This window comes from Archocentrus centrarchus, chromosome 2 (assembly GCF_007364275.1).
Source record: "Archocentrus centrarchus isolate MPI-CPG fArcCen1 chromosome 2, fArcCen1, whole genome shotgun sequence".
NCBI classification, from domain to species: Eukaryota; Metazoa; Chordata; class Actinopteri; order Cichliformes; family Cichlidae; genus Archocentrus; species Archocentrus centrarchus.
In genome coordinates, this window is record NC_044347.1 from 13,492,746 (window position 1) to 13,520,672 (window position 27,927).

The 27,927-nt window shown below is 44.5% G+C and overlaps 1 protein-coding gene and 35 non-coding genes across 36 annotated transcripts in view; 35 read left to right on the top strand and 1 right to left on the bottom strand.

Moving 5' to 3' along the window:
* Positions 1 to 1,162: 1,162 nt before the first annotated feature.
* The window catches only part of atp7b (ATPase copper transporting beta), a 48,988-nt gene continuing 22,223 nt past the window's right edge, over positions 1,163 to 27,927 (bottom strand). The window contains exons 9-21 of the mRNA XM_030750797.1: positions 8,431 to 8,522; positions 8,214 to 8,341; positions 7,544 to 7,698; positions 6,927 to 7,061; positions 6,655 to 6,849; positions 5,286 to 5,468; positions 5,017 to 5,203; positions 4,057 to 4,197; positions 3,829 to 3,971; positions 3,555 to 3,758; positions 3,362 to 3,479; positions 3,101 to 3,203; positions 1,163 to 1,669 (exon numbers count right to left, since the gene is read on the bottom strand). Coding sequence (XP_030606657.1) covers positions 1,387 to 1,669; positions 3,101 to 3,203; positions 3,362 to 3,479; positions 3,555 to 3,758; positions 3,829 to 3,971; positions 4,057 to 4,197; positions 5,017 to 5,203; positions 5,286 to 5,468; positions 6,655 to 6,849; positions 6,927 to 7,061; positions 7,544 to 7,698; positions 8,214 to 8,341; positions 8,431 to 8,522 — 2,067 coding nt within the window. The 3' untranslated portion in view covers positions 1,163 to 1,386. The remainder of the gene's footprint in view (positions 1,670 to 3,100; positions 3,204 to 3,361; positions 3,480 to 3,554; positions 3,759 to 3,828; positions 3,972 to 4,056; positions 4,198 to 5,016; positions 5,204 to 5,285; positions 5,469 to 6,654; positions 6,850 to 6,926; positions 7,062 to 7,543; positions 7,699 to 8,213; positions 8,342 to 8,430; positions 8,523 to 27,927) is intronic.
* trnar-ccu (transfer RNA arginine (anticodon CCU)) lies at positions 10,277 to 10,349 on the top strand. Its single transcript has one exon. It is a non-coding gene; the product is annotated as a tRNA-Arg (tRNA).
* trnar-ccu (transfer RNA arginine (anticodon CCU)) lies at positions 10,916 to 10,988 on the top strand. The gene has a single exon. It is a non-coding gene; the product is annotated as a tRNA-Arg (tRNA).
* Positions 11,817 to 11,889, top strand: trnar-ccu (transfer RNA arginine (anticodon CCU)). Its single transcript has one exon. It is a non-coding gene; the product is annotated as a tRNA-Arg (tRNA).
* On the top strand, positions 11,896 to 11,967 carry trnam-cau (transfer RNA methionine (anticodon CAU)). Its single transcript has one exon. It is a non-coding gene; the product is annotated as a tRNA-Met (tRNA).
* On the top strand, positions 12,456 to 12,528 carry trnar-ccu (transfer RNA arginine (anticodon CCU)). The gene has a single exon. It is a non-coding gene; the product is annotated as a tRNA-Arg (tRNA).
* Positions 12,535 to 12,606, top strand: trnam-cau (transfer RNA methionine (anticodon CAU)). Its single transcript has one exon. It is a non-coding gene; the product is annotated as a tRNA-Met (tRNA).
* Positions 14,278 to 14,350, top strand: trnar-ccu (transfer RNA arginine (anticodon CCU)). The gene has a single exon. It is a non-coding gene; the product is annotated as a tRNA-Arg (tRNA).
* Positions 14,357 to 14,428, top strand: trnam-cau (transfer RNA methionine (anticodon CAU)). The gene has a single exon. It is a non-coding gene; the product is annotated as a tRNA-Met (tRNA).
* Positions 15,179 to 15,251, top strand: trnar-ccu (transfer RNA arginine (anticodon CCU)). The gene has a single exon. It is a non-coding gene; the product is annotated as a tRNA-Arg (tRNA).
* On the top strand, positions 15,258 to 15,329 carry trnam-cau (transfer RNA methionine (anticodon CAU)). Its single transcript has one exon. It is a non-coding gene; the product is annotated as a tRNA-Met (tRNA).
* Positions 16,080 to 16,152, top strand: trnar-ccu (transfer RNA arginine (anticodon CCU)). The gene has a single exon. It is a non-coding gene; the product is annotated as a tRNA-Arg (tRNA).
* Positions 16,159 to 16,230, top strand: trnam-cau (transfer RNA methionine (anticodon CAU)). Its single transcript has one exon. It is a non-coding gene; the product is annotated as a tRNA-Met (tRNA).
* Positions 16,719 to 16,791, top strand: trnar-ccu (transfer RNA arginine (anticodon CCU)). Its single transcript has one exon. It is a non-coding gene; the product is annotated as a tRNA-Arg (tRNA).
* Positions 17,620 to 17,692, top strand: trnar-ccu (transfer RNA arginine (anticodon CCU)). Its single transcript has one exon. It is a non-coding gene; the product is annotated as a tRNA-Arg (tRNA).
* Positions 17,699 to 17,770, top strand: trnam-cau (transfer RNA methionine (anticodon CAU)). The gene has a single exon. It is a non-coding gene; the product is annotated as a tRNA-Met (tRNA).
* trnar-ccu (transfer RNA arginine (anticodon CCU)) lies at positions 18,259 to 18,331 on the top strand. The gene has a single exon. It is a non-coding gene; the product is annotated as a tRNA-Arg (tRNA).
* trnam-cau (transfer RNA methionine (anticodon CAU)) lies at positions 18,338 to 18,409 on the top strand. The gene has a single exon. It is a non-coding gene; the product is annotated as a tRNA-Met (tRNA).
* trnar-ccu (transfer RNA arginine (anticodon CCU)) lies at positions 20,081 to 20,153 on the top strand. The gene has a single exon. It is a non-coding gene; the product is annotated as a tRNA-Arg (tRNA).
* trnam-cau (transfer RNA methionine (anticodon CAU)) lies at positions 20,160 to 20,231 on the top strand. The gene has a single exon. It is a non-coding gene; the product is annotated as a tRNA-Met (tRNA).
* trnar-ccu (transfer RNA arginine (anticodon CCU)) lies at positions 20,982 to 21,054 on the top strand. Its single transcript has one exon. It is a non-coding gene; the product is annotated as a tRNA-Arg (tRNA).
* trnar-ccu (transfer RNA arginine (anticodon CCU)) lies at positions 21,883 to 21,955 on the top strand. The gene has a single exon. It is a non-coding gene; the product is annotated as a tRNA-Arg (tRNA).
* trnam-cau (transfer RNA methionine (anticodon CAU)) lies at positions 21,962 to 22,033 on the top strand. Its single transcript has one exon. It is a non-coding gene; the product is annotated as a tRNA-Met (tRNA).
* Positions 22,784 to 22,856, top strand: trnar-ccu (transfer RNA arginine (anticodon CCU)). The gene has a single exon. It is a non-coding gene; the product is annotated as a tRNA-Arg (tRNA).
* trnam-cau (transfer RNA methionine (anticodon CAU)) lies at positions 22,863 to 22,934 on the top strand. Its single transcript has one exon. It is a non-coding gene; the product is annotated as a tRNA-Met (tRNA).
* Positions 23,685 to 23,757, top strand: trnar-ccu (transfer RNA arginine (anticodon CCU)). The gene has a single exon. It is a non-coding gene; the product is annotated as a tRNA-Arg (tRNA).
* Positions 23,764 to 23,835, top strand: trnam-cau (transfer RNA methionine (anticodon CAU)). The gene has a single exon. It is a non-coding gene; the product is annotated as a tRNA-Met (tRNA).
* Positions 24,586 to 24,658, top strand: trnar-ccu (transfer RNA arginine (anticodon CCU)). The gene has a single exon. It is a non-coding gene; the product is annotated as a tRNA-Arg (tRNA).
* trnam-cau (transfer RNA methionine (anticodon CAU)) lies at positions 24,665 to 24,736 on the top strand. The gene has a single exon. It is a non-coding gene; the product is annotated as a tRNA-Met (tRNA).
* trnar-ccu (transfer RNA arginine (anticodon CCU)) lies at positions 25,487 to 25,559 on the top strand. The gene has a single exon. It is a non-coding gene; the product is annotated as a tRNA-Arg (tRNA).
* On the top strand, positions 25,566 to 25,637 carry trnat-cgu (transfer RNA threonine (anticodon CGU)). The gene has a single exon. It is a non-coding gene; the product is annotated as a tRNA-Thr (tRNA).
* On the top strand, positions 26,126 to 26,198 carry trnar-ccu (transfer RNA arginine (anticodon CCU)). The gene has a single exon. It is a non-coding gene; the product is annotated as a tRNA-Arg (tRNA).
* Positions 27,026 to 27,098, top strand: trnar-ccu (transfer RNA arginine (anticodon CCU)). The gene has a single exon. It is a non-coding gene; the product is annotated as a tRNA-Arg (tRNA).
* On the top strand, positions 27,105 to 27,176 carry trnam-cau (transfer RNA methionine (anticodon CAU)). Its single transcript has one exon. It is a non-coding gene; the product is annotated as a tRNA-Met (tRNA).
* On the top strand, positions 27,661 to 27,733 carry trnar-ccu (transfer RNA arginine (anticodon CCU)). Its single transcript has one exon. It is a non-coding gene; the product is annotated as a tRNA-Arg (tRNA).
* trnam-cau (transfer RNA methionine (anticodon CAU)) lies at positions 27,740 to 27,811 on the top strand. Its single transcript has one exon. It is a non-coding gene; the product is annotated as a tRNA-Met (tRNA).

Genomic DNA, 27,927 nt, shown 5'->3' on the forward strand with positions numbered 1-27,927 from the left:
AATTTTTTTGCTGTTGTTTTTGTTTTTTTGCAGAGCTAAGCCAAAACTTAAGTTATTATCTCAAAATTTCAAGTTAGGAATCTTAAAATTTGGACTTAACAACTCAAACTTTTGGGATGATTTTTTTCCCTGTGGCAGAGACAAGCTTCCATACCATGCTGTCAGAACATATAATTAATTTTTCTAAGAAATAAGAAAAAAAATTTACATTTGAAAAAAAAACAACATACAAACAAAAAGTTCCTGTCACTTTTCTCCAAAACACAGGGTTCAGGTTGGAGATAGGGCTGGGGAAGTCGCTGAAGACCTCACAGGGATCAAAGTAGCACCACTAGTTTTAAAAATGGACTTCATCTGTTTTGTGCAGCGATATTCTGCAGAGCAAGGACATTAACTGTAAGGAAATTGAGAAATACTGGAGGATTCTGCAATGTTTTATTGCGGACTTTATAAAGCTCAGTGTTTTCAAGGCTCTGCTCCTGATAATCAAATCTACTAAATTAAATGAGGGCAAATTAAATTTTGTGAACATGAACCTTGTTTCTAGACTCACTATAATAGGGAGCTAATTAGCACCCCTTTGACTTGTTCCCTTGGCAGGTGTGAATAATAACATGAATAAAGGCTTACCAGGTTACAGCTGTGCTTTTCCTGCTTCCATATGTCAGACTGTCGTAATAAAAAAGTCTATTGTGCAGACTAAATGCAAGACAAGTCATATTTATAACCCTGATGTCCATATATCTACTCACTCGTGATTAAGCTCAACAAAATGTGAAACTAACTATAGAACCCTTGTGTGAGGTCATTTGATTAATGTGCTCCATTAATTAACCCTGGCACGGCATGGAGCAGACACGGAATAAAGAAAGAAAAAGAATACTGCACTCCACTTCTTTGTCCTCACATCTGTGAAGCTTTACTGGAGAACATAAAACAGAGTAGTTTTCTTCTCTTTTTTTGGGGGGGTGGAGGGGGGGGGGTCGGACTTCGTGAAAGTTGTGCATTGAGAATGTGCAAATTTGCAAACATTCACAAAATCAGATGAAACAGACGGAGGGATTTTTTGCACAGAAAATTACTTTCCCCTATCAACACATGCATTATTTATAAGCTCTCAGAGCCACACTCTCACTGACGGACTTATCCGAACACAAGTCGTGCATCTTTGACTCGTTGATCTTGTGAAAGTGCATTTGTTATTTTCTGGAGGATTTGTGCGACACACAAGAAAACCTGTTTTTTATATATATCAACTTTAATTCTTGTTGTTTCTGTAAAACTTTCACGTTACATCAAAGTAAAAGAGCATTTTAGGTTTCACGATTAGTCTATTTACATAAATACATATAAAAATGTATAGAAAACGGTGTTCCCATCTTCCCTTTACAACACATTGAGGACCTCTGCAGTCTGGTGCTCCAGCAGGGAGTAGCGGTCCTGCTCCTCAGTGACAACCTTAATAGATGCCCCTTGACTGGGTGGCTGGCTGGAGAGGCTGGGTGAGGCCGCACCGCTTGGGCTCCGCTGTTCCCATGTTGCTTTGGGGAGAGCGGGGCTCCGCCGCCGGCTGTCCAGACCCTGATGTGTGCTGATCTGAGAGGAATGAAGGCTCCTCATTTGGCCTCTTGAGCGCATCTCATACAGCTCCACTGAGGTTTTCTTGTACCTGAAGGAAAACACATGGTGAATAAGTTCACCTCTAAATTCCTGCTTGAATTTATCCAAGCAATCGAGGGGAAAGAAAACTATAAACTTCATATAAATTACACTTAACTTAAGCAACTTAAGCTACGTGTTCTTGCAGATGTTCTTTACAGGAGTGATTTGTGTTGTGAATACGGATTAAATGTGTTTTAACAGTGTAAACTATATAAAATACTTTACATACAGATTGTAAACATACTGATTACAACCTGTTTGCCTGCTTTTATCCTTTGCTGTAACTCATACATGTAACTTAAACTTGCCCTGTGTGCAGGGGTGATCTTAGACTTTAGAGGGCCCCGGGCAAAAACAAACCCTATCAAGACCCCCTGGAATCCCCCTGATTCAGCTAATTCAGTCAAAGCACACATTTTGTGAGCTGTGCTTTATCATAATTTCTTTCTAATTTTTAAAAAATAGAAATTTTAAGCACACACAATTAGGATTTTTAAAACTCACACATTAAGAAACAGCTGGCATTGTCTGCCCACCTAGAAGGTGCTTGCCTTATAGGTTACTGGGGCAGCAATGCGATGGCTTTTTGGGAGGTTTAGGCCTCAGCCAAACAGGCCCAGAGTCCTCCCTCAGTCAGTCCTCAGTTCCTTAGAAAAAATGCACATTCCCTGACAGGTTGGCAAGTGGTTGGTGACTGTCAACAGATGAAATCAGTCACTGAAAACCTCCTTGCAATTGCTCTGGTCACCAGCAGATTGTCACAGTCGTCTGTAGTTTGCATGGGAGACACCGACTTGTCTGCAAACACTTGCTAACTAACCACCAAGCAGCAGTGAAAGTGTATTACAAACCATTTGCATTCAAAGCAAAATCAACACATTTCAAAAAGCACAACTTTTCAGTCTTAACATTTTCATGACCACTTAGCAAGTAGCTGGCAAATGTTTGCAGACAAGACCAATCAAATTACAGACTTCCACTCCATAAAACCAGTTAAATTCACTAAAAATATGACACCACCCTGCTCCAGGTCTTAGACAGCCATTTAATACTACTTTCATTCACTTTATCTTGCATCCACTTCAAAAGTCTGACATTTTTCCCTGTCAGATTTGGACAGCCACTGGTCGGTACATCTGCCAGTTTTTCCCATTTCAGCCGCAGCCTTTCAGAGCCTGCAGTGCATTGCTGCCAGTTCCTATGTAATCTCAAACTCTCAAATATCAACTCGTTACCCACTGGACAAGGATCAGTAACTGGGCCAGAGCCAAGGAGAAAAAGTCAAAATTGTCTGCTTTGATTTTCAAATGAAACTTAAGATTTTCCGTATAATATCCAGGTCTATTTAAGAGTGTGGCTGCTTTGTGCTGCTACCATGTGAGTTTGAAGTGTCCTCACTAATCTGTAGTGTAAATGCAAAAAATATAAATGGACTCACATTCTCAGCATTAAAGAAGACAGGACCACTGAAACTGATGAGGCGGCCATTGCAGCGGAGCCCATCCAGGGTTGGAGCACCAGGCCAACAGGCATGAACACCCCTATAACCAACAGCTCACATTTCAGAAGGATCCTCCTCAGTCTCATCCACAAGATGTCAGGAAAAGGAATCAATCCCAAAATATCAAGCTTGCACTTTTACCTTTACTGGATTCTGTGATGGGTTTAGGAAAAATCTGGATTTTACTTTAACCCTCACCTGCAGCAATTGGTATTCCCACAAGGTTGTAGATGAGAGCAAAGACAAAGTTGATCCTTATCCGACGCACCGTTTTCTTGGACAGCTCGATGCTTGCCACCACATCCAGCAGGTCGTTCTGCATAGTGCAAAATGCTCCAAGTCAGACAGTTTAAACGTAGCTCTGTCTCTTCACAGACTATCAGCCACCTACTCGGATCAGGACAATGTCAGCGGCCTCGATGGCCACGTCGGTGCCTGTGCCGATGGCGATGCCAACATCAGCACGGGCGAGGGCGGGCGAGTCGTTCACGCCATCTCCCACCATGGCCACCAGCAGGCCTTGCTCCTGCAGCTCCTGGACTTTCGCCACCTTGTGTGATGGTAGCACCTCTGCAAACACCTTTCTGATCCCCACCTAAAGCCAAACAAGCACTCTGAATACATGTTACACATTTGGGTGGATTTTTAGTGGGTGCGAGTATTACCTGTGCTGCTATGGCTTTAGCTGTGCGCCTGTTGTCTCCTGTTATCATGATCACCTCGATGCCCATGGTGTTAAGTGTATGCACTGCTAATGCTGACTCTGCTTTCACCGTGTCTGCGATGGCTAACATTGCACACAAAACACCTGCAAAACACACACAAACACACACAGCTTAAGATGAAGTTTAAATGTGGCACCAACGCCACAAAGAAAACTGTTTTCTCCTCACCGTCTATAGCCACCAATATGGCTGTCTGCCCTTTGGTTTCGTGACTCGACATGGCGGCATCCACATCTGCTCCAATGTGATGGCCGTTCCTCCTCATCCATTCTCTGTTCCCAATCAGAACACAATAAGTTGGCCCCTCAGCTGGAAACAGAAAATTTCGATTAAAAAAAATGCTAATCTCTCAGTTTGAATAGAGAAAAATAACATTTTAGATTAATAGAAATGAGAAACAAAGGCACACTTTGCTAGTAGTCCTTTGGACTCCCTTTTGTCTTCAGAGCTGCTTTAATTCTTCATGGCACAGATTCAACAAGGTGCTGGAAACATTCCTCAGAGATTTTGGACCATATATGACCTGATAGCATCACACAGTTGCTGCAGATTTGTCGGCTCTGCATCCATGATGAGAATCTCCTGTTCCACCACATCCCAAAGGTGCTCTGTTGGATTGCGATCTGATGAGGGTCATTGTCAAGTTCAAGAAGCCAGTCTGAGATGATTTGAGCTTTGTGACATGGTGTGTGTTATCCTGCTGGAAGCGCCCATCAGAAGATGTGGTCATAAAGAACATGGTCAGCAACAATACTCATGGAGGCTGTGCTCAGGTTGTAAATGGCCCTCAAACCATTACACCACCAAAAGCAGCCTGAACTGTTGATGCAAAGCAGAATGGAACCATGCTTTGATGTTGTTTACACCAAACTTTAAAACCCAACCATGTGGTCAGTATGGGGCTTGAACTCAAGATCTCTAAGCTTTTAGCACCATGCTCTGAGCTCTAGCTTTGCTAACATCACACCCATACTGATGCTTTAGATGATGTTGAAACTGGATGGATGACCACAGTTGTTACCTGAGAGGCTTTACAATGTTTGTTTCTGTTTAATACAGTTTTGCAGAAAAGAGGAGCAAGTAGGAACACCTTTTGAGTGGATGCTTAGAAAGTGAGGCATGTCCCACCTGCAGAAGTGGACTCTTCTGGAGGCAGCAGGCTGCTTTCATCAGTTGTGGCTCCTGGCAGCAGAAAACGCTCCTCGCTCGGCTGTAGCAACAGCAGATGTTCCACGCTGGACACCCGGCAGCTGATCCCACAGCCAGGTACAGCTTGGAAGTCCTGGCAGCAACCCAGGACATCAGACCCCAGCTCCTGTTGGACAATTGATACAAAGTCAGTTAGTAAAGCTTTTTTTGAAAAGGAAAAAGGCAAGTTAAATGAACAGACTGCTCACCTGTTTGCAGTGTTTGGCAACTGCTATGCCCAGTGGGTGCTCGCTACCAGCCTCTGCAGTGCCTACCACTGCCAGGATCTTCCTCAGGGGCATACGGGCCATTTCCCACAACACCAATACTCGAGTCACCCGTGGCACGCCATTTGTAATCGTTCCAGTTTTATCAAACATCACCACACCAATCTGAAGGAGACACACAGAGGTCAGTGTCATTTTTTTTTGGAGTTATTTAGGACTCACAGTCTGCACATGAATGATAGCAGATTTGTTTGGGCCTCGAGCAACATTTTAAAACCAACATTTGCACAAAGTGTGTCTCTCTCAACCACACAGTCATTGTTATATTTAATCCTGGTTTGCTCCAGGAAAATACCTGCTGCATTACAGGTCTAAAAGAGTTTCTAAGAGGCGACTGATTGTGCAGAGCATTGCACTCTAACCATTCCTTGTCAAAGAAAAATTATTTTATTATTATTATTTATTATTTTATTATTTAGGACACAATGGTTAGAGGGCCCCTGTGTGAATTTCTGCTTTGGGCCCCAACAGAAAGAATTGCCACTGGCTGTAATCAAAGAGTAATGCCACATGGTGTCACCAGTTAATTAGAATAGAGGGCGACTAAATATTCAAATGAAAATGATTGTCGGGTGACAGGATTAGATGCAAAACTGCTGGAGTATCACTGTGAGACCTCTCCACACACCTGGAATGCTTTTTTTTAACAGTTACATGGACACACCGACATTTTAACAACATTTGAGCTGCTTTTGTTAGGGCCACTCAGGAGGTAAACTGGATAATACGTGTTTAAATATCCTCGAGCAAGATATTAAATCCAGAGTTCCCTCCCAAAGCATCCATGTGTATGTGTCTATGTTAGGCAAAAGTACTTAGGCATAGAAAAAAAGTGCTTGTGTGAATGGCCGAATGAGGCTGTAGTGAGAAAGCACTTTGAGTGCTCAACTTCAGTAGAAGTGCTAAGTACAGTCCATTTACCATTTAGTTACACTTTGGTGGAGCTACTTAAAAAAAACTGGGCAAAAAAAAAAAATTATATAAATTGAGTTAAAAGGTTCACATAGGAAGACTTTTATCTGGAATTGTTTGACTCTGTTTCCGCCTCTGGATGATTTACATCATTTTAGAGATTACAGATTCAGTATCACTTAATTTTGCACCTTCTAATCAGGTTCCCAATCAAAAATCTAAATGAATGTTAAAACTCTTCACATTTCTGTGGTTGTTTCAGCTCTTTGCTCTTTCATTTATGTGCTCATTACAGACATGTTTTCTTTCCAATGCTCATAGGTGCTTCTGAAGTGTAAAAACTGAGCATCAAAGCCACCAGGAGTCAGAAGCATCTCACCTTATGCGCCATCTCCAGTGGCTCGCCTCCTTTAATGAGGATTCCATTCTGAGCTCCGACCCCGGTGCCCACCATGACAGCAGTCGGGGTTGCCAGCCCCAGAGAGCAGGGGCAGGCAATGGAGAGAACAGTGATGGATGCCTGGAAGGCGAAGCGGACGATAACCTCTGCCTTAGAGATGTTCTGGTTGTAACCCTGTAAGGAGGACAGCAGTGTCATAATGTCAAAACTGCTTTTATTCACATGCAAAAATAATCTGCATGTACACCTACCGGGAAGTTCTCTTTCACAATGTCAAAGTTGACAAACCCAATGGCCAGCCACACGACTAATGTTAGCAGGGAAACGATAACGATGAAGGGAACAAAGTAGCCACTGAGTCTGTCTGCAAACTGCTGGATAGGGGCCTGAGCAGAGGAGGGGAAACAAGATAATTGGTACTTATTTTCTTTGTAAAATATTCAGTGTAGTAACTTTTACAGGGATTTTTCTTGGTTGGTGTTTTCTCTTGAAAAATGTGTAATGCTGCATTTTGAATCTTAAGAATTTGCTGTTAAAGTATATATGCAGTACTGTGCAATAATTGTATGAAGGACTATTATGGCTATTATGGGAGCTGGACCCATGACCTTGGTGTTATTAACACCTCAGCTTACCCATATGAGCCATATGGGTAAGCTGAGCCATGAATTCTGGCAAGATCTCCAACACCACTGGCTGAAATGCACCCTCAAACCATGACAGAGCCTCCACCCTGTTTTACAAATGGCTGTAGACACTCACTGTTGTACCTCTCTTCTGACCTCCATCAGACCTGTTGCCACCGATTTTCAGTCCAGTTCCTTTAATTTTTTTTTGAGCAGTACACAAATAAGTTTTTACCTCTTACCTTAGAGGTTTGTGCCTCTTCCACCAGCTTGACTATTTGTGACAGTGTTGTTTCAGCGCCAACATGAGTGGCCTCCACCAGAAGAGCACCATGAGCGTTGATGGAGCCAGCAATCACTAAACTGCCCACCTTCTTACTAACAGGCATTGGCTCACCTGGCAGAAAGAAAGAAAAAAGTACCAGTAAGGATCTAAATGATACTGTTGAAGTTGTCTTGTGTTGTTGACATACTGCTTCCTCAGTTCCTCTCGTTTTATGTTTGAATGTGTAGCTGTGGTTTGTTTCTGTTCCAGAGATCCTTTCTGAGGCTTGGCTACTCACCAGTCTCTGCTGAGTCACTGGCTTTCACCCATTTGCTTCATCATCTAATCACCTATCAGCAAGATAGGCTCATTCAACCACTCTGGGCTGTTACACCAGTCAAAAGTTGTTGCCTCAAACTCAGCCCTCATAAAACACTTTTGCACCTTCGTGAGTTTTGTATCTGTGAACTTGGTCTTTTGTGTTAGCATTCTGCATTTTTTTTATAGTTCTGGTTCCTAAAAATTGGCAATAAAATCCGATTCTTTGAGCTTCCTTAGGTTGAATCATAAAGATTTCTTAAGGCATAAGCAGATGCCTGAAATCCACATTCACCAGCCATAAATCTGCAGCACTCACTTCCTCCTACCTGTAATCAAGGACTCATCTGCCATGGAGCTCCCTTCAATCACTTTTCCGTCAACTGGGAACTTTCCTCCAGGGACAACCTTGACAATGTCACCCCTCTGGACCAGCTCCACCACTACCTGCTCCTCACTGAAGTATAAAAATATTTGACCAATAAGGGAAAAAAATGTTGTTCTATATAGGTGATATTTGTGTGTACTATATCTTGTGTGTCTCACCTGATGATGGCTTTGTCAGATCCCAGAGTGACCACAGTGGCATCAGTGGCTTGAAGTGACATTAATTTGGCCAAAGCCTCTGAGGTTTTACTCTGAGAAAGCAGAAACAACACAGGCTCAGTGAGGAGTGTGTTCCTGCTCACAAGAGAATCCATCTCTCAAGTCATCAAGCCAAAGACGCTCAAACAGACATGGTAGATGGCAGACTCCACTAAAAGTATGGCCTGATATACTTTTCCTGTCTCCTACGTTGGTGCATTTTGAATTGATATAGTCACATGGATGTATGGTTAACATAAAAATGTAAGAATTTCTATGTATCTAGGTTATATCTACATAAAGTAATTTTGCAAGAAATATCTGTTCTCAGGTTTCATAAGTGTGCTGCTGAGACAGTAACAAGTCTAAAACAAATTTAATCTTCTCCTGTTCTTTTATTTCTGAATATGGGGTGAAGGAATGAGTCTTCAATTATTAGAGTAAACACACCTGCTGCATGTGTCTGATAGTTGAGGGTACGGGAGTGCGATATATATTGTCTACGATAGTATTGTAATTGTCGTGTTAACGATGTGCGAGCTGACATTATTGAGTATGCTAATTAGGGGGAAAAAAAAGGAACAATCAAATGCCTCAGGTCCACGCATTCACTACTTTAGTGCTTTAGTGCAGGCTGCTGCACATGCCTGTCAGTGTTGCCAAGTCCGCACTGGCCTCCTAAGCCAGGGATTGTGGGTTCGAGTCCCATCTGGGGTGGTTTCCAGCAGAGTGGCGCAGCGGAAGCGTGCTGGGCCCATAACCCAGAGGTCGGTGGATCGAAACCATCCTCTGCTAGGTCTTTTACATGCTTGAAACCCATGCGGCTGCAATTGCATGCATGCATGAATCAGAGGTCAAGGGATCGAAATCATCCTCTGCAAGAACTCTGACATGTCTGGAACTCATATTCGGAAGAACACAGTGGGATTAGCGGGGGAACAAACTGGCGCTTTTACAAGAAAACATGGCAAATTTATGGGGAATGAATTTAAGCAAATTTGGAAAACGTGCTGGGCCCATAACCCAGAGGTCGGTGGATCAAAACCATCCTCTGCTAGGTCTTTTACATGCTTGAAACCCATGCGGCTGCAATTGCATGCATGCATGAATCAGAGGTCAAGGGATCGAAATCATCCTCTGCAAGAACTCTGACATGTCTGGAACTCATATTCGGAAGAATACAGTGGGATTAGCGGGGGAACAAACTGGTGGTTTTACAAGAAAACATGGCAAATTTATGGGGAATGAATTTAAGCAAATTTGGAAAACGTGCTGGGCCCATAACCCAGAGGTCGGTGGATCAAAACCATCCTCTGCTAGGTCTTTTACATGCTTGAAACCCTTGCGGCTGCAATGTCATGCATGCATGAATCAGAGGTCAAGGGATCGAAATCATCCTCTGCAAGAACTCTGACATGTCTGGAACTCATATTCGGAAGAGTACAGTGGGATTTCCTGGGGAACAAACTGGTGCTTTTACAAGAAAACATGGAAAATTTATGGGGAATGAATTAAAGCAAATTTGGAAAACGTGCTGGGCCCATAACCCAGAGGTCGGTGGATCGAAACCATCCTCTGCTAGGTCTTTTACAGGTCCAAAACTCAAGTTCATAAGAAAACACTGGCAAATTGACTATAGGGAAAAACTGGACAAACAATTGGGGAAAATACTGGGACATTTACAAGAACAAACTGCAAAATTTACTGCAAAGGTTGATAGATAGTAACCATCTTCTGCTAAGCCTTTTACATGCATCAAACTCATGCAGCTGCAATGGCATGCAATCTTTCCCAATGCTGGCATCAAGACCCAGTGGCCTAATGGATAAGGCACTGGCCTCCTAAGCCAGGGAGTGTGGGTTCGAGTCCCATCTGGGGTGGTTTCCAGCAGAGTGGCGCAGCGGGAGCGTGCTGGGCCCATAACCCAGAGGTCGATGGATCGAAACCATCCTCTGCTAGGTCTTTTACATGCTTGAAACCCATGCGGCTGCAATGGCATGCATGCATGAATCAGAGGTCAAGGGATCGAAATCATCCTCTGCAAGAACTCTGACATGTCTGGAACTCATATTCGGAAGAACACAGTGGGATTAGCGGGGGAAAAAACTGGTGGTTTTACAAGAAAACATGGCAAATTTATGGGGAATGAATTTAAGCAAATTTGGAAAACGTGCTGGGCCCATAACCCAGAGGTCGGTGGATCGAAACCATCCTCTGCTAGGTCTTTTACAGGTCCAAAACTCAAGTTCATAAGAAAACACTGGCAAATTGACTATAGGGAAAAACTGGACAAACAATTGGGGAAAATACTGGGACATTTACAAGAACAAACTGCAAAATTTACTGCAAAGGTTGATAGATAGTAACCATCCTCTGCTAGGCCTTTTACATGCATCAAACTCATGCAGCTGCAATGGCATGCAATCTTCCCCAATGCTGGCATCAAGCCCCAGTGGCCTAATGGATAAGGCACTGGCCTCCTAAGCCAGGGATTGTGGGTTCGAGTCCCATCTGGGGTGATTTCCAGCAGAGTGGCGCAGCGGAAGCGTGCTGGGCCCATAACCCAGAGGTCGATGGATCGAAACCATCCTCTACTAAGTCTTTTACATGCTTGAATTCCATGCGGCTGCAATGGCATGCATGCATGAATTAGAGGTTAAGGGATCGAAATCATCCTCTGCAAGAACTCTGACATGTCTGGAACTCATATTCGGAAGAATACAGTGGGATTAGCGGGGGAACAAACTGGTGGTTTTACAAGAAAACATGGCAAATTTATGGGGAATGAATTTAAGCAAATTTGGAAAACGTGCTGGGCCCATAACCCAGAGGTCGGTGGATCAAAACCATCCTCTGCTAGGTCTTTTACATGCTTGAAACCCTTGCGGCTGCAATGTCATGCATGCATGAATCAGAGGTCAAGGGATCGAAATCATCCTCTGCAAGAACTCTGACATGTCTGGAACTCATATTCGGAAGAGTACAGTGGGATTTCCTGGGGAACAAACTGGTGCTTTTACAAGAAAACATGGAAAATTTATGGGGAATGAATTTAAGCAAATTTGGAAAACGTGCTGGGCCCATAACCCAGAGGTCGGTGGATCGAAACCATCCTCTGCTAGGTCTTTTACAGGTCCAAAACTCAAGTTCATAAGAAAACACTGGCAAATTGACTATAGGGAAAAACTGGACAAACAATTGGGGAAAATACTGGGACATTTACAAGAACAAACTGCAAAATTTACTGCAAAGGTTGATAGATAGTAACCATCCTCTGCTAGGCCTTTTACATGCATCAAACTCATGCAGCTGCAATGGCATGCAATCTTCCCCAATGCTGGCATCAAGCCCTAGTGGCCTAATGGATAAGGCACTGGCCTCCTAAGCCAGGGATTGTGGGTTCGAGTCCCATCTGGGGTGATTTCCAGCAGAGTGGCGCAGCGGAAGCGTGCTGGGCCCATAACCCAGAGGTCGATGGATCGAAACCATCCTCTGCTAGGTCTTTTACATGCTTGAAACCCATGCGGCTGCAATGGCATGCATGCATGAATCAGAGGTCAAGGGATCGAAATCATCCTCTGCAAGAACTCTGACATGTCTGGAACTCATATTCGGAAGAACACAGTGGGATTAGCGGGGGAACAAACTGGCGGTTTTACAAGAAAACATGGCAAATTTATGGGGAATGAATTTAAGCAAATTTGGAAAACGTGCTGGGCCCATAACCCAGAGGTCGGTGGATCGAAACCATCCTCTGCTAGGTCTTTTACAGGTCCAAAACTCAAGTTCATAAGAAAACACTGGCAAATTGACTATAGGGAAAAACTGGACAAACAATTGGGGAAAATACTGGGACATTTACAAGAACAAACTGCAAAATTTACTGCAAAGGTTGATAGATAGTAACCATCCTCTGCTAGGCCTTTTACATGCATCAAACTCATGCAGCTGCAATGGCATGCAATCTTTCCCAATGCTGGCATCAAGCCCCAGTGGCCTAATGGATAAGGCACTGGCCTCCTAAGCCAGGGATTGTGGGTTCGAGTCCCATCTGGGGTGGTTTCCAGCAGAGTGGCGCAGCGGAAGCGTGCTGGGCCCATAACCCAGAGGTCGATGGATCGAAACCATCCTCTGCTAAGTCTTTTACATGCTTGAATTCCATGCGGCTGCAATGGCATGCATGCATGAATTAGAGGTTAAGGGATCGAAATCATCCTCTGCAAGAACTCTGACATGTCTGGAACTCATATTCGGAAGAATACAGTGGGATTAGCGGGGGAACAAACTGGTGGTTTTACAAGAAAACATGGCAAATTTATGGGGAATGAATTTAAGCAAATTTGGAAAACGTGCTGGGCCCATAACCCAGAGGTCGGTGGATCAAAACCATCCTCTGCTAGGTCTTTTACATGCTTGAAACCCATGCGGCTGCAATTGCATGCATGCATGAATCAGAGGTCAAGGGATCGAAATCATCCTCTGCAAGAACTCTGACATGTCTGGAACTCATATTCGGAAGAACACAGTGGGATTAGCGGGGGAACAAACTGGCGGTTTTACAAGAAAACATGGCAAATTTATGGGGAATGAATTTAAGCAAATTTGGAAAACGTGCTGGGCCCATAACCCAGAGGTCGGTGGATCGAAATCATCCTCTGCTAGGTCTTTTACAGGTCCAAAACTCAAGTTCATAAGAAAACACTGGCAAATTGACTATAGGGAAAAACTGGACAAACAATTGGGGAAAATACTGGGACATTTACAAGAACAAACTGCAAAATTTACTGCAAAGGTTGATAGATAGTAACCATCCTCTGCTAGGCCTTTTACTTGCATCAAACTCATGCAGCTGCAATGGCATGCAATCTTTCTCAATGCTGGCATCAAGCCCCAGTGGCCTAATGGATAAGGCACTGGCCTAATGGATAAGGCACTGGCCTCCTAAGCCAGGGATTGTTGGTTCGAGTCCCATCTGGGGTGGTTTCCAGCAGAGTGGCGCAGCGGAAGCGTGCTGGGCCCATAACCCAGAGGTCGATGGATCGAAACCATCCTCTGCAAGGTCTTTTACATGCTTGAATTCCATGCGGCTGCAATGGCATGCATGCATGAATTAGAGGTTAAGGGATCGAAATCATCCTCTGCAAGAACTCTGACATGTCTGGAACTCATATTCGGAAGAATACAGTGGGATTAGCGGGGGAACAAACTGGCGGTTTTACAAGAAAACATGGCAAATTTATGGGGAATGAATTTAAGCAAATTTGGAAAACATGCTGGGCCCATAACCCAGAGGTCGGTGGATCAAAACCATCCTCTGCTAGGTCTTTTACATGCTTGAAACCCTTGCGGCTGCAATGTCATGCATGCATGAATCAGAGGTCAAGGGATCGAAATCATCCTCTGCAAGAACTCTGACATGTCTGGAACTCATATTCGGAAGAGTACAGCGGGATTTCCTGGGGAACAAACTGGTGCTTTTACAAGAAAACATGGCAAATTTATGGGGAATTAATTTAAGCAAATTTGGAAAATGTGCTGGGCCCATAACCCAAAGGTCGATGGTTCAAAACCATCCTGTGATAGGTCTTTTACAGGTCCAAAACTCAAGTTCATAAGAAAACACTGGCAAATTGACTACAGGGAAAAACTGGACAAACAATTGGGGAAAATACTGGGACATTTACAAGAACAAACTGCAAAATTTACTGCAAAGGTTGATAGATAGTAACCATCTTCTGCTAGGCCTTTTACATGCATCAAACTCATGCAGCTGCAATGGCATGCAATCTTTCCTAATGCCGGCATCAAGACCCAGTGGCCTAATGGATAAGGCACTGGCCTCCTAAGCCAGGGATTGTGGGTTCGAGTCCCATCTGGGGTGGTTTCCAGCAGAGTGGCGCAGCGGAAGCGTGCTGGGCCCATAACCCAGAGGTCGATGGATCGAAACCATCCTCTGCTAAGTCTTTTACATGCTTGAATTCCATGCGGCTGCAATGGCATGCATGCATGAATTAGAGGTTAAGGGATCGAAATCATCCTCTGCAAGAACTCTGACATGTCTGGAACTCATATTCGGAAGAATACAGTGGGATTAGCTGGGGAACAAACTGGAGCTTTTACAAGAAAACATGGCAAATTTATGGGGAATGAATTTAAGCAAATTTGGAAAATGTGCTGGGCCCATAACCCAGAGGTCGGTGGATCAAAACCATCCTCTGCTAGGTCTTTTACATGCTTGAAACCCTTGCGGCTGCAATGGCATGCATGCATGAATTAGAGGTCAAGGGATCGAAATCATCCTCTGCAAGAACTCTGACATGTCTGGAACTCATATTCGGAAGAGTACAGTGGGATTTCCTGGGGAACAAACTGGTGCTTTTACAAGAAAACATGGCAAATTTATGGGGAATTAATTTAAGCAAATTTGGAAAATGTGCTGGGCCCATAACCCAAAGGTCGATGGTACAAAACCATCCTGTGATAGGTCTTTTACAGGTCCAAAACTCAAGTTCATAAGAAAACACTGGCAAATTGACTATAGGGAAAAACTGGACAAACAATTGGGGAAAATACTGGGACATTTACAAGAACAAACTGCAAAATTTACTGCAAAGGTTGATAGATAGTAACCATCTTCTGCTAGGCCTTTTACATGCATCAAACTCATGCAGCTGCAATGGCATGCAATCTTTCCTAATGCCGGCATCAAGACCCAGTGGCCTAATGGATAAGGCACTGGCCTCCTAAGCCAGGGATTGTGGGTTCGAGTCCCATCTGGGGTGGTTTCCAGCAGAGTGGCGCAGCGGAAGCGTGCTGGGCCCATAACCCAGAGGTCGATGGATCGAAACCATCCTCTGCTAAGTCTTTTACATGCTTGAATTCCATGCGGCTGCAATGGCATGCATGCATGAATTAGAGGTTAAGGGATCGAAATCATCCTCTGCAAGAACTCTGACATGTCTGGAACTCATATTCGGAAGAATACAGTGGGATTAGCGGGGGAACAAACTGGAGCTTTTACAAGAAAACATGGCAAATTTATGGGGAATTAATTTAAGCAAATTTGGAAAACGTGCTGGGCCCATAACCCAGAGGTCGGTGGATCAAAACCATCCTGTGCTAGGTCTTTTACATGCTTGAAACCCTTGCGGCTGCAATGTCATGCATGCATGAATCAGAGGTCAAGGGATCGAAATCATCCTCTGCAAGAACTCTGACATGTCTGGAACTCATATTCGGAAGAGTACAGTGGGATTTCCTGGGGAACAAACTGGTGCTTTTACAAGAAAACATGGCAAATTTATGGGGAATTAATTTAAGCAAATTTGGAAAATGTGCTGGGCCCATAACCCAAAGGTCGATGGTACAAAACCATCCTGTGATAGGTCTTTTACAGGTCCAAAACTCAAGTTCATAAGAAAACACTGGCAAATTGACTATAGGGAAAAACTGGACAAACAATTGGGGAAAATACTGGGACATTTACAAGAACAAACTGCAAAATTTACTGCAAAGGTTGATAGATAGTAACCATCTTCTGCTAGGCCTTTTACATGCATCAAACTCATGCAGCTGCAATGGCATGCAATCTTTCCTAATGCCGGCATCAAGACCCAGTGGCCTAATGGATAAGGCACTGGCCTCCTAAGCCAGGGATTGTGGGTTCGAGTCCCATCTGGGGTGGTTTCCAGCAGAGTGGCGCAGCGGAAGCGTGCTGGGCCCATAACCCAGAGGTCGATGGATCGAAACCATCCTCTGCTAGGTCTTTTACATGCTTGAAACCCATGCGGCTGCAATTGCATGCATGCATGAATCAGAGGTCAAGGGATCGAAATCATCCTCTGCAAGAACTCTGACATGTCTGGAACTCATATTCGGAAGAACACAGTGGGATTAGCGGGGGAACAAACTGGCGCTTTTACAAGAAAACATGGCAAATTTATGGGGAATGAATTTAAGCAAATTTGGAAAACGTGCTGGGCCCATAACCCAGAGGTCGGTGGATCGAAACCATCCTCTGCTAGGTCTTTTACAGGTCCAAAACTCAAGTTCATAAGAAAACACTGGCAAATTGACTATAGGGAAAAACTGGACAAACAATTGGGGAAAATACTGGGACATTTACAAGAACAAACTGCAAAATTTACTGCAAAGGTTGATAGATAGTAACCATCCTCTGCTAGGCCTTTTACATGCATCAAACTCATGCAGCTGCAATGGCATGCAATCTTCCCCAATGCTGGCATCAAGCCCCAGTGGCCTAATGGATAAGGCACTGGCCTCCTAAGCCAGGGATTGTGGGTTCGAGTCCCATCTGGGGTGATTTCCAGCAGAGTGGCGCAGCGGAAGCGTGCTGGGCCCATAACCCAGAGGTCGATGGATCGAAACCATCCTCTACTAAGTCTTTTACATGCTTGAATTCCATGCGGCTGCAATGGCATGCATGCATGAATTAGAGGTTAAGGGATCGAAATCATCCTCTGCAAGAACTCTGACATGTCTGGAACTCATATTCGGAAGAATACAGTGGGATTACCTGGGGAACAAACTGGTGGTTTTACAAGAAAACATGGCAAATTTATGGGGAATGAATTTAAGCAAATTTGGAAAACGTGCTGGGCCCATAACCCAGAGGTCGGTGGATCAAAACCATCCTCTGCTAGGTCTTTTACATGCTTGAAACCCATGCGGCTGCAATTGCATGCATGCATGAATCAGAGGTCAAGGGATCGAAATCATCCTCTGCAAGAACTCTGACATGTCTGGAACTCATATTCGGAAGAGTACAGTGGGATTTCCTGGGGAACAAACTGGTGCTTTTACAAGAAAACATGGAAAATTTATGGGGAATGAATTTAAGCAAATTTGGAAAACGTGCTGGGCCCATAACCCAGAGGTCGGTGGATCGAAACCATCCTCTGCTAGGTCTTTTACAGGTCCAAAACTCAAGTTCATAAGAAAACACTGGCAAATTGACTATAGGGAAAAACTGGACAAACAATTGGGGAAAATACTGGGACATTTACAAGAACAAACTGCAAAATTTACTGCAAAGGTTGATAGATAGTAACCATCCTCTGCTAGGCCTTTTACATGCATCAAACTCATGCAGCTGCAATGGCATGCAATCTTCCCCAATGCTGGCATCAAGCCCTAGTGGCCTAATGGATAAGGCACTGGCCTCCTAAGCCAGGGATTGTGGGTTCGAGTCCCATCTGGGGTGATTTCCAGCAGAGTGGCGCAGCGGAAGCGTGCTGGGCCCATAACCCAGAGGTCGATGGATCGAAACCATCCTCTGCTAGGTCTTTTACATGCTTGAAACCCATGCGGCTGCAATGGCATGCATGCATGAATCAGAGGTCAAGGGATCGAAATCATCCTCTGCAAGAACTCTGACATGTCTGGAACTCATATTCGGAAGAACACAGTGGGATTAGCGGGGGAACAAACTGGCGGTTTTACAAGAAAACATGGCAAATTTATGGGGAATGAATTTAAGCAAATTTGGAAAACGTGCTAGGCCCATAACCCAGAGGTCGGTGGATCGAAACCATCCTCTGCTAGGTCTTTTACAGGTCCAAAACTCAAGTTCATAAGAAAACACTGGCAAATTGACTACAGGGAAAAACTGGACAAACAATTGGGGAAAATACTGGGACATTTACAAGAACAAACTGCAAAATTTACTGCAAAGGTTGATAGATAGTAACCATCTTCTGCTAGGCCTTTTACATGCATCAAACTCATGCAGCTGCAATGGCATGCAATCTTTCCTAATGCCGGCATCAAGACCCAGTGGCCTAATGGATAAGGCACTGGCCTCCTAAGCCAGGGATTGTGGGTTCGAGTCCCATCTGGGGTGGTTTCCAGCAGAGTGGCGCAGCGGAAGCGTGCTGGGCCCATAACCCAGAGGTCGATGGATCGAAACCATCCTCTGCTAAGTCTTTTACATGCTTGAATTCCATGCGGCTGCAATGGCATGCATGCATGAATTAGAGGTTAAGGGATCGAAATCATCCTCTGCAAGAACTCTGACATGTCTGGAACTCATATTCGGAAGAATACAGTGGCATTAGCGGGGGAACAAACTGGCGCTTTTACAAGAAAACATGGCAAATTTATGGGGAATGAATTTAAGCAAATTTGGAAAACGTGCTGGGCCCATAACCCAGAGGTCGGTGGATCAAAACCATCCTCTGCTAGGTCTTTTACATGCTTGAAACCCTTGCGGCTGCAATGTCATGCATGCATGAATCAGAGGTCAAGGGATCGAAATCATCCTCTGCAAGAACTCTGACATGTCTGGAACTCATATTCGGAAGAGTACAGTGGGATTTCCTGGGGAACAAACTGGTGCTTTTACAAGAAAACATGGCAAATTTATGGGGAATTAATTTAAGCAAATTTGGAAAATGTGCTGGGCCCATAACCCAAAGGTCGATGGTACAAAACCATCCTGTGATAGGTCTTTTACAGGTCCAAAACTCAAGTTCATAAGAAAACACTGGCAAATTGACTATAGGGAAAAACTGGACAAACAATTGGGGAAAATACTGGGACATTTACAAGAACAAACTGCAAAATTTACTGCAAAGGTTGATAGATAGTAACCATCTTCTGCTAGGCCTTTTACATGCATCAAACTCATGCAGCTGCAATGGCATGCAATCTTTCCTAATGCCGGCATCAAGCCCCAGTGGCCTAATGGATAAGGCACTGGCCTAATGGATAAGGCACTGGCCTCCTAAGCCAGGGATTGTTGGTTCGAGTCCCATCTGGGGTGGTTTCCAGCAGAGTGGCGCAGCGGAAGCGTGCTGGGCCCATAACCCAGAGGTCGATGGATCGAAACCATCCTCTGCAAGGTCTTTTACATGCTTGAATTCCATGCGGCTGCAATGGCATGCATGCATGAATTAGAGGTTAAGGGATCGAAATCATCCTCTGCAAGAACTCTGACATGTCTGGAACTCATATTCGGAAGAATACAGTGGGATTAGCGGGGGAACAAACTGGCGGTTTTACAAGAAAACATGGCAAATTTATGGGGAATGAATTTAAGCAAATTTGGAAAACGTGCTGGGCCCATAACCCAGAGGTCGGTGGATCAAAACCATCCTCTGCTAGGTCTTTTACATGCTTGAAACCCTTGCGGCTGCAATGTCATGCATGCATGAATCAGAGGTCAAGGGATCGAAATCATCCTCTGCAAGAACTCTGACATGTCTGGAACTCATATTCGGAAGAGTACAGCGGGATTTCCTGGGGAACAAACTGGCGGTTTTACAAGAAAACATGGCAAATTTATGGGGAATTAATTTAAGCAAATTTGGAAAATGTGCTGGGCCCATAACCCAAAGGTCGATGGTTCAAAACCATCCTGTGATAGGTCTTTTACAGGTCCAAAACTCAAGTTCATAAGAAAACACTGGCAAATTGACTACAGGGAAAAACTGGACAAACAATTGGGGAAAATACTGGGACATTTACAAGAACAAACTGCAAAATTTACTGCAAAGGTTGATAGATAGTAACCATCTTCTGCTAGGCCTTTTACATGCATCAAACTCATGCAGCTGCAATGGCATGCAATCTTTCCTAATGCCGGCATCAAGACCCAGTGGCCTAATGGATAAGGCACTGGCCTCCTAAGCCAGGGATTGTGGGTTCGAGTCCCATCTGGGGTGGTTTCCAGCAGAGTGGCGCAGCGGAAGCGTGCTGGGCCCATAACCCAGAGGTCGATGGATCGAAACCATCCTCTGCTAAGTCTTTTACATGCTTGAATTCCATGCGGCTGCAATGGCATGCATGCATGAATTAGAGGTTAAGGGATCGAAATCATCCTCTGCAAGAACTCTGACATGTCTGGAACTCATATTCGGAAGAATACAGTGGGATTAGCGGGGGAACAAACTGGCGCTTTTACAAGAAAACATGGCAAATTTATGGGGAATGAATTTAAGCAAATTTGGAAAACGTGCTGGGCCCATAACCCAGAGGTCGGTGGATCAAAACCATCCTCTGCTAGGTCTTTTACATGCTTGAAACCCATGCGGCTGCAATGTCATGCATGCATGAATCAGAGGTCAAGGGATCGAAATCATCCTCTGCAAGAACTCTGACATGTCTGGAACTCATATTCGGAAGAGTACAGTGGGATTTCCTGGGGAACAAACTGGTGCTTTTACAAGAAAACATGGCAAATTTATGGGGAATTAATTTAAGCAAATTTGGAAAATGTGCTGGGCCCATAACCCAAAGGTCGATGGTTCAAAACCATCCTGTGATAGGTCTTTTACAGGTCCAAAACTCAAGTTCATAAGAAAACACTGGCAAATTGACTATAGGGAAAAACTGGACAAACAATTGGGGAAAATACTGGGACATTTACAAGAACAAACTGCAAAATTTACTGCAAAGGTTGATAGATAGTAACCATCTTCTGCTAGGCCTTTTACATGCATCAAACTCATGCAGCTGCAATGGCATGCAATCTTTCCTAATGCCGGCATCAAGACCCAGTGGCCTAATGGATAAGGCACTGGCCTCCTAAGCCAGGGATTGTGGGTTCGAGTCCCATCTGGGGTGGTTTCCAGCAGAGTGGCGCAGCGGAAGCGTGCTGGGCCCATAACCCAGAGGTCGATGGATCGAAACCATCCTCTACTAAGTCTTTTACATGCTTGAATTCCATGCGGCTGCAATGGCATGCATGCATGAATAAGAGGTGAAGGGATCGAAATCATCCTCTGCAAGAACTCTGACATGTCTGGAACTCATATTCGGAAGAATACAGTGGGATTAGCGGGGGAACAAACTGGCGGTTTTACAAGAAAACATGGCAAATTTATGGGGAATGAATTTAAGCAAATTTGGAAAAAGTGCTGGGCCCATAACCCAGAGGTCGGTGGATCAAAACCATCCTCTGCTAGGTCTTTTACATGCTTGAAATCCTTGCGGCTGCAATGTCATGCATGCATGAATCAGAGGTCAAGGGATCGAAATCATCCTCTGCAAGAACTCTGACATGTCTGGAACTCATATTCGGAAGAGTACAGTGGGATTTCCTGGGGAACAAACTGGTGCTTTTACAAGAAAACATGGCAAATTTATGGGGAATTAATTTAAGCAAATTTGGAAAATGTGCTGGGCCCATAACCCAAAGGTCGATGGATCAAAACCATCCTCTGCTAGGTCTTTTACAGGTCCAAAACTCAAGTTCATAAGAAAACACTGGCAAATTGACTATAGGGAAAAACTGGACAAACAATTGGGGAAAATACTGGGACATTTACAAGAACAAACTGCAAAATTTACTGCAAAGGTTGATAGATAGTAACCATCTTCTGCTAGGCCTTTTACATGCATCAAACTCATGCAGCTGCAATGGCATGCAATCTTTCCTAATGCCGGCATCAAGCCCCAGTGGCCTAATGGATAAGGCACTGGCCTCCTAAGCCAGGGATTGTGGGTTCGAGTCCCATCTGGGGTGGTTTCCAGCAGAGTGGCGCAGCGGAAGCGTGCTGGGCCCATAACCCAGAGGTCGATGGATCGAAACCATCCTCTGCTAAGTCTTTTACATGCTTGAATTCCATGCGGCTGCAATGGCATGCATGCATGAATTAGAGGTTAAGGGATCGAAATCATCCTCTGCAAGAACTCTGACATGTCTGGAACTCATATTCGGAAGAATACAGTGGGATTAGCGGGGGAACAAACTGGCGCTTTTACAAGAAAACATGGCAAATTTATGGGGAATGAATTTAAGCAAATTTGGAAAACGTGCTGGGCCCATAACCCAGAGGTCGATGGATCAAAACCATCCTCTGCTAGGTCTTTTACATGCTTGAAACCCATGCGGCTGCAATTGCATGCATGCATGAATCAGAGGTCAAGGGATCGAAATCATCCTCTGCAAGAACTCTGACATGTCTGGAACTCATATTCGGAAGAACACAGTGGGATTAGCGGGGGAACAAACTGGCGGTTTTACAAGAAAACATGGCAAATTTATGGGGAATGAATTTAAGCAAATTTGGAAAACGTGCTGGGCCCATAACCCAGAGGTCGGTGGATCGAAACCATCCTCTGCTAGGTCTTTTACAGGTCCAAAACTCAAGTTCATAAGAAAACACTGGCAAATTGACTATAGGGAAAAACTGGACAAACAATTGGGGAAAATACTGGGACATTTACAAGAACAAACTGCAAAATTTACTGCAAAGGTTGATAGATAGTAACCATCCTCTGCTAGGCCTTTTACATGCATCAAACTCATGCAGCTGCAATAGCATCCAATCTTTCCCAATGCTGGCATCAAGACGCAGTGGCCTAATGGATAAGGCACTGGCCTCCTAAGCCAGGGATTGTGGGTTCGAGTCCCATCTGGGGTGGTTTCCAGCAGAGTGGCGCAGCGGAAGCGTGCTGGGCCCATAACCCAGAGGTCGATGGATCGAAACCATCCTCTGCTAGGTCTTTTACATGCTTGAATTCCATGCGGCTGCAATGGCATGCATGCATGAATTAGAGGTTAAGGGATCGAAATCATCCTCTGCAAGAACTCTGACATGTCTGGAACTCATATTCGGAAGAATACAGTGGGATTAGCGGGGGAACAAACTGGCGCTTTTACAAGAAAACATGGCAAATTTATGGGGAATGAATTTAAGCAAATTTGGAAAACGTGCTGGGCCCATAACCCAGAGGTCGGTGGATCAAAACCATCCTCTGCTAGGTCTTTTACATGCTTGAAACCCATGCGGCTGCAATGTCATGCATGCATGAATCAGAGGTCAAGGGATCGAAATCATCCTCTGCAAGAACTCTGACATGTCTGGAACTCATATTCGGAAGAGTACAGTGGGATTTCCTGGGGAACAAACTGGTGCTTTTACAAGAAAACATGGCAAATTTATGGGGAATTAATTTAAGCAAATTTGGAAAATGTGCTGGGCCCATAACCCAAAGGTCGATGGTTCAAAACCATCCTGTGATAGGTCTTTTACAGGTCCAAAACTCAAGTTCATAAGAAAACACTGGCAAATTGACTATAGGGAAAAACTGGACAAACAATTGGGGAAAATACTGGGACATTTACAAGAACAAACTGCAAAATTTACTGCAAAGGTTGATAGATAGTAACCATCTTCTGCTAGGCCTTTTACATGCATCAAACTCATGCAGCTGCAATGGCATGCAATCTTTCCTAATGCCGGCATCAAGCCCCAGTGGCCTAATGGATAAGGCACTGGCCTCCTAAGCCAGGGATTGTGGGTTCGAGTCCCATCTGGGGTGGTTTCCAGCAGAGTGGCGCAGCGGAAGCGTGCTGGGCCCATAACCCAGAGGTCGATGGATCGAAACCATCCTCTGCTAAGTCTTTTACATGCTTGAATTCCATGCGGCTGCAATGGCATGCATGCATGAATTAGAGGTTAAGGGATCGAAATCATCCTCTGCAAGAACTCTGACATGTCTGGAACTCATATTCGGAAGAATACAGTGGGATTAGCGGGGGAACAAACTGGCGCTTTTACAAGAAAACATGGCAAATTTATGGGGAATGAATTTAAGCAAATTTGGAAAACGTGCTGGGCCCATAACCCAGAGGTCGGTGGATCAAAACCATCCTCTGCTAGGTCTTTTACATGCTTGAAACCCTTGCGGCTGCAATGTCATGCATGCATGAATCAGAGGTCAAGGGATCGAAATCATCCTCTGCAAGAACTCTGACATGTCTGGAACTCATATTCGGAAGAGTACAGTGGGATTTCCTGGGGAACAAACTGGTGCTTTTACAAGAAAACATGGCAAATTTATGGGGAATTAATTTAAGCAAATTTGGAAAATGTGCTGGGCCCTTAACCCAAAGGTCGATGGTTCAAAACCATCCTGTGATAGGTCTTTTACAGGTCCAAAACTCAAGTTCATAAGAAAACACTGGCAAATTGACTATAGGGAAAAACTGGACAAACAATTGGGGAAAATACTGGGACATTTACAAGAACAAACTGCAAAATTTACTGCAAAGGTTGATAGATAGTAACCATCTTCTGCTAGGCCTTTTACATGCATCAAACTCATGCAGCTGCAATGGCATGCAATCTTTCCTAATGCCGGCATCAAGACCCAGTGGCCTAATGGATAAGGCACTGGCCTCCTAAGCCAGGGATTGTGGGTTTGAGTCCCATCTGGGGTGGTTTCCAGCAGAGTGGCGCAGCGGAAGCGTGCTGGGCCCATAACCCAGAGGTCGATGGATCGAAACCATCCTCTGCTAAGTCTTTTACATGCTTGAATTCCATGCGGCTGCAATGGCATGCATGCACGAATTAGAGGTTAAGGGATCGAAATCATCCTCTGCAAGAACTCTGACATGTCTGGAACTCATATTCGGAAGAATACAGTGGGATTAGCGTGGGAACAAACTGGCGCTTTTACAAGAAAACATGGCAAATTTATGGGGAATGAATTTAAGCAAATTTGGAAAACGTGCTGGGCCCATAACCCAGCGGTCGGTGGATCGAAACCATCCTCTGCTAGGTCTTTTACATGCTTGAAACCCTTGCGGCTGCAATGTCATGCATGCATGAATCAGAGGTCAAGGGATCGAAATCATCCTCTGCAAGAACTCTGACATGTCTGGAACTCATATTCGGAAGAGTACAGTGGGATTTCCTGGGGAACAAACTGGTGCTTTTACAAGAAAACATGGCAAATTTATGGGGAATTAATTTAAGCAAATTTGGAAAATGTGCTGGGCCCATAACCCAAAGGTCGATGGTTCAAAACCATCCTGTGATAGGTCTTTTACAGGTCCAAAACTCAAGTTCATAAGAAAACACTGGCAAATTGACTATAGGGAAAAACTGGACAAACAATTGGGGAAAATACTGGGACATTTACAAGAACAAACTGCAAAATTTACTGCAAAGGTTGATAGATAGTAACCATCCTCTGCTAGGCCTTTTACATGCATCAAACTCATGCAGCTGCAATAGCATCCAATCTTTCCCAATGCTGGCATCAAGCCCCAGTGGCCTAATGGATAAGGCACTGGCCTCCTAAGCCAGGGATTGTGGGTTCGAGTCCCATCTGGGGTGGTTTCCAGCAGAGTGGCGCAGCGGAAGCGTGCTGGGCCCGTAACCCAGAGGTCGATGGATCGAAACCATCCTCTGCTAAGTCTTTTACATGCTTGAATTCCATGCGGCTGCAATGGCATGCATGCATGAATTAGAGGTTAAGGGATCGAAATCATCCTCTGCAAGAACTCTGACATGTCTGGAACTCATATTCGGAAGAATACAGTGGGATTAGCGGGGGAACAAACTGGTGGTTTTACAAGAAAACATGGCAAATTTATGGGGAATGAATTTAAGCAAATTTGGAAAACGTGCTGGGCCCATAACCCAGAGGTCGGTGGATCGAAACCATCCTCTGCTAGGTCTTTTACAGGTCCAAAACTCAAGTTCATAAGAAAACACTGGCAAATTGACTATAGGGAAAAACTGGACAAACAATTGGGGAAAATACTGGGACATTTACAAGAACAAACTGCAAAATTTACTGCAAAGGTTGATAGATAGTAACCATCCTCTGCTAGGCCTTTTACATGCATCAAACTCATGCAGCTGCAATGGCATGCAATCTTTCCCAATGCTGGCATCAAGCCCCAGTGGCCTAATGGATAAGGCACTGGCCTCCTAAGCCAGGAATTGTAGGTTCGAGTCCCATCTGGGGTGGTTTCCAGCAGAGTGGCGCAGCGGAAGTGTGCTGGGCCCATAACCCAGAGGTCGATGGATCGAAACCATCCTCTGCTAGGTCTTTTACATGCTTGAAACCCATGCGGCTGCAATGGCATGCATACATGAATCAGAGGTCAAGGGATCGAAATCATCCTCTGCAAGAACTCTGACATGTCTGGAACTTATATTCGGAAGAATACAGTGAGATTAGCGGGGGAACAAACTGGCGGTTTTACAAGAAAACATGGCAAATTTATGGGGAATGAATTTAAGCAAATTTGGAAAACGTGCTGGGCCCATAACCCAGAGGTCGGTGGATCGAAACCATCCTCTGCTAGGTCTTTTACATGCTTGAAACCCATGCGGCTGCAATGGCATGCATACATGAATCAGAGGTCAAGGGATCGAAATCATCCTCTGCAAGAACTCTGACATGTCTGGAACTCATATTCGGAAGAACACAGTGGGATTAGCGGGGGAAAAAACTGGCGCTTTTACAAGAAAACATGGCAAATTTATGGGGAATTAATTTAAGCAAATTTGGAAAACGTGCTGGGCCCATAACCCAGAGGTCGATGATCAAAACCATCCTGTGCTAGGTCTTTTACAGGTCAAAAACTCAAGTTCATAAGAAAACACTGACAAATTGACTATAGGGAAAAACTGGACAAACAATTGGGGAAAATACTGGGACATTTACAAGAACAAACTGCAAAATTTACTGCAAAGGTTGATAGATAGTAACCATCCTCTGCTAGGCCTTTTACATGCATCAAACTCATGCAGCTGCAATGGCATGCAAACTTTCCCAATGCTGGCATCAAGCCCCAGTGGCCTAATGGATAAGGCACTGGCCTCCTAAGCCAGGGATTGTGGGTTCGAGTCCCATCTGGGGTGGTTTCCAGCAGAGTGGCGCAGCGGAAGCGTGCTGGGCCCATAACCCAGAGGTCGATGGATCGAAACCATCCTCTGCTAGGTCTTTTACATGCTTGAAACCCATGCGGCTGCAATGGCATGCATGCATGACTCACAGGTCAAGGGATCGAAATCATCCTCTGCAAGAACTCTGACATGTCTGGAACTCATATTCGGAAGAATACAGTGGGATTTCCTGGGGAACAAACTGGCGCTTTTACAAGAAAACATGGCAAATTTATGAATTAATTTAAGCAAATTTGGAAAATGTGCTGGGCCCTTAACCCAAAGGTCGATGATCAAAACCATCCTCTGCTAGGTCTTTTACAGGTCCAAAACTCAAGTTCATAAGAAAACACTGGCAAATTGACTATAGGGAAAAACTGGACAAACAATTGGGGAAAATACTGGGACATTTACAAGAACAAACTGCAAAATTTACTGCAAAGGTTGATAGATGGTAACCATCCTCTGCTAGGCCTTTTACATGCATCAAACTCATGCAGCTGCAATGGCATGCAATCTTTCCCAATGCTGGCATCAAGCCCCAGTGGCCTAATGGATAAGGCACTGGCCTCCTAAGCCAGGAATTCTGGGTTCGAGTCCCATCTGGGGTGGTTTCCAGCAGAGTGGCGCAGCGGAAGCGTGCTGGGCCCATAACCCAGAGGTCGATGGATCGAAACCATCCTCTGCTAGGTCTTTTACATGCTTGAAACCCATGCGGCTGCAATGGCATGCATGCATGACTCACAGGTCAAGGGATCGAAATCATCCTCTGCAAGAACTCTGACATGTCTGGAACTCATATTCG